The sequence below is a fragment of the Chanos chanos genome, chromosome 13, assembly GCF_902362185.1.
Source record: "Chanos chanos chromosome 13, fChaCha1.1, whole genome shotgun sequence".
Taxonomy (NCBI): domain Eukaryota; kingdom Metazoa; phylum Chordata; class Actinopteri; order Gonorynchiformes; family Chanidae; genus Chanos; species Chanos chanos.
This window is the reverse complement of record NC_044507.1, coordinates 21,562,712-21,572,853: the sequence shown is the minus strand read 5'-3', so window position 1 is coordinate 21,572,853 and position 10,142 is coordinate 21,562,712. Positions and strand designations below refer to the sequence as shown.

Sequence of the window (10,142 nt, the reverse complement as noted above, 5' to 3'; positions counted from 1 at the left end):
TTTGAATACGGAAGTATTAAAAGTTGGAATTTTATTGAGATTATGCGTTGAAGTCAAATTTCTGCGAGCGAGCGAACTAGCGAGCTGAACGGAGCGATAACTGACAGCAGTGAGTCCTCAGTCAGGAGTCTTCTCCTCCCTCTCCGCCTTCCTCGAGCAACTCACTGGTACACTGGAGAGTAGGAGAGAGAGCGCGCGCAGCAGCCGTCACACTTGAATTGACGTTGTTACAAAACTCCTCCTCCCACACTTTTACCTGTGGCGCGCGGTAGCCCCCACCTCACAATGTCAGGGTCCATCTGTAAATCCATATCGTCATTCCCCACTGAATATAGCATCTGTACATTTATATATTTAAGCCATTTAAATCGCCCGTTTAGTTGGCAAGCCCCGATTGATCGCAGCATGGTCTTGACGCCAGTCAATTGCTGTCCATCACGGTTTTGTTTTTGGAGAAAAAAAAAAACATGTACGGGTTCTGAAGGGGTAGGGCAGGCTATGTTGTTGATGATAAATGTTGACTCATCGATGCATCAAATGACTGAATTCTCATTCTGTCCTAATAGGACCAATGATTCCAGATTAATTCTGAACTCTTCCTGTCATTCCACGGGTAAATCATGAATAGAGAACATATGATCATTATTCTGTGAGCACGAATTTCTGTTGCCTGGTGATTTAAACCTTTTCAGCTCTATAAAATAGTGGAAATAGTCATTACAAAACTGTACCAATGTAATAACCTAGGCCTGCAGCAGGACTCTACTGAGAACAAACTGGAAGACTGGACAAAATGAACGAATTTGCCAGAAATTCGCCTTCGCGAGTCAAATTACAAACTGTATAATCTTAGTTCCTAAATTTAGCTTGGTGTCTAGAAATCTAACTGAACAAAATAAAGTTGTGAAAACAGGGTTGTTTTTGTTCACTTCCTTTGCAGATTCGATTAAAATGAACTGAGACAGTTTGTGCAATTGTTTGATAATATATCTTGAAACTCGACTATATACTGCAGCGAGAGCAAAGCTGTAACAGCAAAGTTGAGTCAGTGCCTACTGAGGTAACTTGGATTTGTGCCTCGTTATGTAAACTTGTCTTGCGTTGTTTCGTTGATGTTATTGAACTGAGATGTTTCATCCTTACTCTATGACGCAACAATAAGTAGGTGGCAAGGACAACCAGACAGCATTGCTTGTACAAAATACTCCAGGATCCTTACATCTGTGGGGGGCTGGCTTCTATCTCAACTGGGAAATCTAACGCGTGGTGCTGGCGTGACACCATGCCCGGATGACATAGTAGTGTGCTGTAATTCATTTTTGTGTTTCAATACACTGTCTGTAATATATAAAGATCAGTATTACCTAATTTCATGTAACATGTTGATTAAGCTATTGATCAATACCAAACGAACAATTTGCAGGCACTGGCCCTCAACAGAGCACACACACACACACACACACACACACACACACACACACACACACACACACAGACTTTTATTTGTGACTTTGGTGTGTGATGGGTTTGAGCTGGGACAATTTTTTTTTCATCTGTGAACACCATGTAAGGTGCATAGGAGGACAGTCACATTTCTGTTACACAACAAATGATTCCATCTCTAATTTAGCATTTGTCAAGAGATCATGCTTCATGCCTGTTTCCTTTCCTGTTAAATGTATCGGACTTGCTGTTAACCCTCCATTCAAGCCTAAATAATGATGATTTGTTACCTTATGAAAGCTCAGAACCTGTTGATAACATGCAACACATATTCGCAGACACTCTGTTCAATGTCTATAACAATGCAGACCTTTTATGTCACACTATAACTTAAATATAGCTTCCTTTTGATTAACAGACTTGTCTTTCCTGTGTTAGAGGAGGAGCTGAGTGCAGCAGCAGAGAAAGAAAGCCTTTTTTGACTTTTCCATTAAGCAAATGAGATCGTGTGGATATTTGTTCTTGATGAAAAAGAGTTTTGCACCAAAAAAGGACTGACACAGAGGAGTGAGGTTTAAGATCTTGATGAACTGATGCATATGATGGATACAGACATGAACTGAACCTGCTCAGAACCAGCTCTGGTCCTAACGTGGTTTTACTGTAGATTATAGTCTTATCGAGACAGGCAGTCTGTAAAGTTTCACTCACTGTTAAGTTTTATGTGTGTGTGTGTGTGTGTGTGTGTGTGCGTGTGTGTTTGTGCAGTAATAGTTTGGTACTCACTCTTGCATGGACTGAGTGGACAGAGTTTGTTGCACAGAAGGAAGGAGAGAGAGAGAGAGAGAGAGAGAGAGGGGGAGAGGAGAGAGAGAGAGAGAGGGAGAGAGCCGTGAGGTCACGTAGTGTGTACACTGTGGGAAGATTTGTTCAGCAGCACCAAAGTACCTGCAGGACAGCTCTCTCCCACACATGCAAACACACACACACACACACTTGCTCCTCTACAGGTACACATGTGTGTGTGTGTGTGTGTGTGTTAGCAGGTCAGAGGGAAACTTAACTCCAGAGAAAACTCAGAGAAAAGCCAAAAGAGAAGGCAGGAGTGGTGAGGGGTAGAGAGGGGAGAGAGCTATGATATATACACCATAAAGAAGGGAGAAAAAGTCTAATGGCTCATTATCTGTTCTGAGTTAAATAGTTTAATGTGACAAGGACTTTTATGGCCTTTTTTTAAAACTGTCACCCTCAGACATTTTTACTTAATGAAATACTGCCACCTGTTGTTCATACTGAGACATGACATTGGAAAATAACAAACACATTAAGTTTGAATCAAAGAATCATGATCACTATTATCATGATAAGAGTTCACTCTCCATCAGTGTTATGATGTTTTCTGTTTTACAGGCAGTAGGCAATTGGTAGGGGGATGAGGGGGGATGCCACCCTCCTGGTTAGTAAAATGACATCCCCCTTGTTAACCTGCCGACCCTCTATATACTCTATAGAGTAGTATCAGTGATCATTGGGCCATCTCCCCTGTTGGTCAGTGGGTCATCCCCCCTGTCCCCCTGTTAAAAAATAACAAACAGCCTGCTCTTTACAGGTGTTTGATACATTACATTTCAATGTGTCTGGTTTTGCTCAGAGTATTAGCAGGGGACCCCTACAAAGCCTGTTGGTTCCTCTTTTTTCTCATCTCCCTGTTTCATGAGACATGAGAAGATTGTTTAAAAAAAAAAAAAAACAGCCTTGGGGAAGCTTCTCCCCTGGTTGCTATGGAAATACCCTTCTGGTAAAAATCAGATAACACTAACAATAATAACAATAATAATCTTCAAGGACAGACAAGAACAGCCTAGCCACCAAGCAGCCCGCATTCTGAATTTAACTTCTTTTAACCTCTCTCTCTCTCCCTCTCTCTCTCTCTCTGTCTCTCTCTCTGTCTCTCTCTCTCTCTCTCTCTCTCACACACACACACACACAGCTCCACTCTAAGCTGTCTTTACTGGATCAGGCTGTTTATCTTGATTCTCCTGGTACAGGAATGATACAGGTGCAGGAGTGAATAGCCATATGATGAAGGAATTCTTGTTTTGAGTGCAGTTTAGAGATTGTTTGTTGAGCTTATGTATGATGGATCAAAAACTCCCGATAACTTTAAAAGAGTGAATCATTAACAGTGATTCATGATGGTTATTTAACTGATAACCAAAAACATTAGAAAAAAAAAAATTAAAAATAAAGCAAAACAAATAAACCTTTAGCAGGTTACCACACAGATGACATGCAGATTATGTCAGTGCCACTAGAGGGAGCTGATGCTTCATTACATAAATTCTCAGCAGCTGTCTAGTCCTGACAGGACTGAATCATGTGAAATATTATTGAAGAATTTATAATTTTACAGACAATCACCTGTAGAGTTTTAAGAGTTCCCAAGACCAGAACTAGGAGACGCAAACCTCAGCTCCCTTAAAATGCGTACAACATTCAATAAAAAAAGAAAAACGGAATTCAGGCTGTCTTTGAAGAGGAAAGGGGCACGTCATCAAATTTGCAAAGGTTGTGAAACCAAGGCATTGCTATGTACAGTATATTCTGTTGTCAAGTGGTTACGCAGCAATGTTATAAAGATGATTTCAAAACAGCACAGTGCCTTTTGGGGCGTCAGGTTTTATCTTATAATGCTGGAAGTCTCTATGTTTCAGAGTTAAGCTGATTTCCTATACAGTACAGAGAGTGTAAAGATGTGTTGTGAGATAAATACGGATCTGTAATTCACTGGCTGGGGTACAGGCCCATATCCAACACAATCATGTTTTTCTGTACAGAATCTCAACTTTTTCCCAGACAACTGGACAGATCTCAGGGGAGTTGTGTAATTTGTTGTTTTTACTGGCACATGACACAGTATTATTTTAAATGGTCTGATTTCATAAGCTGAGTTGAGGTTTAGAACAACAATTTAAATCAGATGGAAACAACTGGCATGCTTTAGCCCAATGCCAGTACAGCAGGCAAGTTTTTGTTATTTTGGTGAAATGTCTTATAAGTTTAACAAAATCAGCGGAGTCCTCTGACTTTTATTTCTCAAACAAATCTGTAATAGAACTCTATCTCTCTCTCTTCACAGACTCACAAACCCCTAGACCTTTCAAATCTTCTAACACTGTTCCATGTGACCAAATACAACGGGATAAAAGTGTTTCAGTGGGAGTTACAGCAGCTTCAGGACAGCTTTTGTTACACGACCTCGTTTACAGTGAACCTTTCCTAATTACGGCTAGTAAGCCTAAAATTTTGTGTACATAGCTTTTAGACAGAGATTTGAGACAATTCTGAGAAAAGGCTGATAATGTCCCTCCACGGCGGGGCTTTTCTGAGTATCACGCTTTTGTATTCTGTCCAGTCGTTGTTCTCAATAAGGTCACGGGGGTCATGTATTGGCTGTCATATGACACTCTGATACTCCATGATACTATCAGATCAACAGTGAAAGACATGACATTTGCATTCGACATTACGCAAGTCTTTGGAGTAGAGGGCACTCCATCCAAAAGCATTTCACGTTCTCATTACGTAATGATGCTTTTGTTTGACCCGCGTTACGGAACAGTGCATACAGCATCAACCTGTTGCGGTTATTACCATTAGAGTTTACCTAAGGACTGCCATCTGGTGCTGACGAAGAGCGTGATGTCTTCCCACAAACACGCAGGTCTATTCAGATGCTGGCTACGTGTTACACATGAAGTGTTTAAAAAAATCGGGTTTAGAGTAAAGACGCCATTTCTTTCTTATCGCTGATCCTTCTTGTCAACATTGCTTATCACGCCCTGTCGTTTGTTTGGAAACCACCTAACACATGATTTCCTTACAGTATGGCCGTTACTGTATAAGCTACTCCTGCTGGAATGTGGATGCGCTACGTATACTGACTAAACAATGCAATATCAGTTAGTGCTCCACGCCAGTAACTTTGGTTAGCAAGTTTAGGTTCGTAAGTTAAACTTTGGTTGGCAAATTTAGGTTTGTGAGTTAAACTTTGGTGCTAAATGCCTCTCTAGATGACACTGTCGATATGCGGTTTAAATGAATTAAAATAATTTAATATTCACACTGGAATATTTGTAAATATTGGAATTCCACCTTTGTTGTGTTTTAGTTTATTTCAGTATAGCTAAGGTGAGCATTCAAGCAGGAGTAATACGAAGATGTTACAGTTTCACAACTAACTTTGTGGTATTGGTAACGCACAGTAGATGTTACAGAAATAATTAAAATGGGAAAATGTCTTATTTTGGTGATGTAAACGAGTCTGCGTCTAAATCTGACTTTATAAACGAGATAACAGGTTAGTCAGAATAAGCTGCAGTTTAACCATACACCTTCACCATCTAATGTTGGAAGTCCTTTTAGATAAAGGGTCTGAATAACGAATAAATGTACATGTAAACTTGTAAATGTCAAAGCGTCTACCAAACTAACTAATTTCAAGTAAGAAAGCTCTAAAAGTTGCAGTTGTAATTTCTTGAACTGTTTTGTTTTTACGTGTATTCTCTGTAGCCTGCTAAGTAATGTCAGCATATGCATAAAGACCTAAGATTAAATTTTGATCCTTTCGCGAAAGAAAATAGTAATGGACGTTATCTCGGCTGTGTGGGGAAACTCATCTGCAATAACGTGTCACTTTTATGGTTTGACTATAAATGATACAGTCCATTTTGACTTGATGTATTAATTCATTTGAATTGAGATATCCACTCCAGGCAGCCGATAAGAGGAGTGACGCTGTAAGGGGTTACGCTAGTTGTCGTGAGAATATGAACGAGTGCATTTCCAAGCACTGGTTAGGTTTAGAGGAACAGGCAGACAGAGTACTGCCGGCTTTGCATTACCGCAGCTTTGTTCTTTCGGGATTGGACAACATAGGATAAGTCACGTGACTTCACGGAAGGGAGTAAAGGAAAATGACAGTAACTGCCTGGTTCATGAAATCCCAGCTGTTCCTGTAGTATGATAGTCCACTACACACTTCACCTTTAAGAATGCACAGAAACTCTCCTTACTGTTCAAACCAAATGTTGTCACGGTAGGACATATTTAAGAACTTTGGGCGACTTCAAATGCAGCGTTGGCTCCCTGCGTCTCTTTCGCATACTGACAACGATGGACGTGATTCCGAGATATCTCAAGTACTTCACCTGAAGAAGTTGTCTGTGGAAAAAAAATCGTGTAAACAGCGCCCCCTAGTGCGTCACTAACCCAAAACTTTCACTTTCACTTTCCCGTAAAACATGCATTAACAGTACACACATAGCACTCATATTCATAGCACCCATATTCAACGGAAGACTTAAAGATAATTCATTCATTTTTGACCTTTTGACCTTGTTCCTCGACTATTGCAGAGGGGACAAAATTTGTGTTTGGTGTGAAGAACCTTGGTTCTGGGGGTAAGCGATATAACACTGAGTAACTGTGTGGCTTTGTCCTTTGGCTGGCTATTGCTATAATCATAACACACCTGAAACATGTGTTATATGTGTGTGTTTGTGTGGGGTCAACACCACCTGCAAGTATTGTTGCACTGACAGTGTTCTGAGTGGTGAATAAGCATGTTGGTACTGACAACACCAGTATTATTGTCACTTATGCATCAGGTCTCTGGTTTCATATGAGAGAAAACAGCTTTTTTGTACACTCTGAAAGAAATTGCACCGAAGGGGTTACTATATGTCACAAAATGATTGGAAGATTGGAGCTGGAAGACTTTCGATGGCTTTTAGATTGTAAGATTTTTTCTGATGCCTTTCTCCATTGTGATATACTTTCTTAATAAAGAGTCACATAGAGAAGAGAAAAGAGATAGCACCATAACCCCCCAAAAATTTGGGGTAATTTTTGTGTCTGTTCACAGGAAAACAGAAAGAAATATCCCTAGATACACACTGTCCCCTGAAGGCCACACACACACACACACACACACACACACACACACTGTAACAGAAAACGGTAGAAGTGAAAGCATAACAATGAATTCATGTCTAAACATGATTCTTCCAGAATCATCCGGAGTTTGGAACAGTACCTGTTTATTATCTTCTCCAGTTTTCACTTTCATAATGAAATCATTCGTATGAACCCGTGTAACACATGGCTTAATGGCTATAATGTAAATATCATCCATCACTGCTCTTAATGCAGTAGGGATCGTCATGTTGACTGAATTATGACTGTTCTCAGGACAGATGTACTATGGTCAGTTTCCCTGTTGCTTGCTTTCCCAGTGACACAACTCAGTAAATGTGGCGTGATTAGCGAGTGTGCAGAAATGAAACTCATACAAATGGTTTGGGCAATACCTCTGCCCTCTGTCTGTGCACATGGCCAGAGGCTCATTAAGTTTCATTGCTGTTGTAGCATACGTATCTGTGCCACGTGAGTTTGGTGCACATTCACCATATTGAATCTGATTTTCTGTGTTAATGCATGGATTTTTTCCTATATATCATTTGTCTTCTTTGGTAAGCTTGCTTTTGACGTGTCTTAAGCGTGTGAAAGTCTTAGGAATACTGAGCGGTCTGACTGGAGTATTCTACAAGCATGAAAGCTTGCAGAACCAAATATCACCAGACGGGGGCAGTGTGCTCGTAACTTGCTGCACTGAATTTAACTACTGTACATCTCCGCTACGTTGCCGTTTTACTGTATGCCCTGTGATGGTTCGGTGCATTTTGACAATAAAGCATTAGTTGAAGCAAAAAGACAGCATAAATTATATCTAGAGTGTGATATAAACACGTTTTTAATGTAAGCTGAGTTTTAATGATGTATTCAAATGTCTGTACATGTGCCTCTGTAGGTTTACGTGCCCGAAATGCCATTTATAAACGGTCTCATTCCTTAGTAGAAATGAAACCAGCGCTTACATCTCCAATGGGGAAATCGTTTGTGTGTGTGATTGCTTCTCAGAAATCGCAAAACCGAAAGAGAAACTTTCTGAGAAAAGAGGGCGGGGCAACCCATGCTACATAAACCCTTTCAGCTCACTAGCTGCTAGACAGACAAAGTGAACGAGCTGTGAAACTCACTTGAACATAAACAGCGATACAACAGTGGAGTAAGTCATTCAAAACTCTCACCCAGTGAAAGTGGATAAAAAAGCATAACCCTGCTGGAGTTGTACCACCGAATACCTGTTGCATATTCCATTTTTTTTTTTTAAAAAAACTTTTGGGATATTTGAATCATCGGTTAAGATGAACGGTAAGACAATTTCACGTCTGGCATACTTTTGTAGACATATGTCCAAACTGTATATTTTTGGTTCTGAAAATGTTAATATACCTTAAGAAAATACATAATGATTAGTAAATAACAAAATATAATAACTCTTGGATGATTCGGGGAGATCTTTAGCGGACGTTAGCTTTGATTGGCCAAATAGTGTCTTTGGCAATCCGTTGCTTCACTTGATAGATTTCGTTTGGCGATAATCTGTGTCATGTTGTTGTCTCATGGGGATTCGCTTGTGTTCACCTCAATTATTTTGTCACTCGTACTTCCAAGAAATCGCGACTGTTCCTTTCAGAGTAAACTATAAAAAAAAACTGTTATTTTCTCATTTTGTTTGAAAACAAAGACATATTTTCAAATATACATATACATTGTGATATGCTTTTGCGGTGGACTGCAGTTTGTTTTTTTCTTTTTTCTTTCTTTTTTTTTCTTTAAACATTTTAAATTGGTTATTTTTTTTAAGAAAAAGATTGTTTTCATTGTACAGAATGACGGGTAAACTATATTTATATAGGATCTGACAAAGCAGAACTTCTGTCAAAGCAGAAAAATGTAATGTACAGAGTAAACCTGTTATGTGCCGTTAGCTGTTAAATCTGGGTAGTCCTCTCTAATGTGCCTTGTTTGTTTATTTCAGACATGTCAGCCTCATCTCGATGACCTTGACCAGGGAAGCTATGGAAGACCACACACGTTGGTCTTCCCTGTAGGATGGTGACTCACAGTACAGTGGAAGGTAATCCAGGCAACCCAGCACGCAGAGTGAGGAACAACGAACTCCAACCAGCCAACTGTCAGCCCCCACGGCCCAGACCAGCACAGCACATCGCCCGCTGCCCTGACAGCCAGACTCACTACAGAACCTTCAACAGTGAGGCCGACTTTAAGACCATCACTGAGACCACACGCATGCTGAAGAGCAGTGGCTTCTACTGGGGCCCAATGACCGTCGAGGAGGCGCATCAGACACTGAAGAAAGAGCCACTGGGTACCTTTCTCATCAGAGACAGTCGGCAGAACAATTACTTCTTTACACTGAGTTACTGTGAACAGTCTGGGCCGATCAGCATCCGGATAAAGTTCCAGGGCTCACGCTTCAGCCTGGTGGGAAGCAAGGAATCCTTTGACTCTCTGTTTAAACTCCTGGAATATTACGTCACCTCTCCTAAGAGTAAGATCAGCAGACCCTACCGGAAAGTGCAGGTCCAGTCTCTTCAGGAGCTGTGTCGGAGAAGGATAATAGAGACATGCGGTGGGGAGGGGATCGAGCAGATCCCGGTGAATCCCATCCTGAAGGACTTCCTCCACTCCTTCCCTTTCCGGCTGTAACGGTGGGACTGAAGGCATTAAAGCAATGCTGGAATATGCTGGAGTTACTTGATCAGAAGTCT

General features: G+C 40.7%; 1 protein-coding gene across 1 annotated transcript; it reads left to right on the top strand.

Annotated features, from left to right (window-relative positions):
• Window positions 1-9,462: 9,462 nt before the first annotated feature.
• socs1a (suppressor of cytokine signaling 1a) lies at window positions 9,463-10,142 on the top strand. Its single transcript, XM_030789766.1, has one exon. The coding sequence runs from the start codon at window positions 9,463-9,465 to the stop codon at window positions 10,078-10,080; it is 618 nt and encodes a 205-aa protein (XP_030645626.1). The 3' UTR covers window positions 10,081-10,142.

Coding starts and splice junctions, on each gene's coding strand:
- socs1a (XM_030789766.1), top strand. CDS start 9,463: ATGGTGACTCACAGTACAGTGGAAGGTAATCCAGGCAACCCAGCACGC.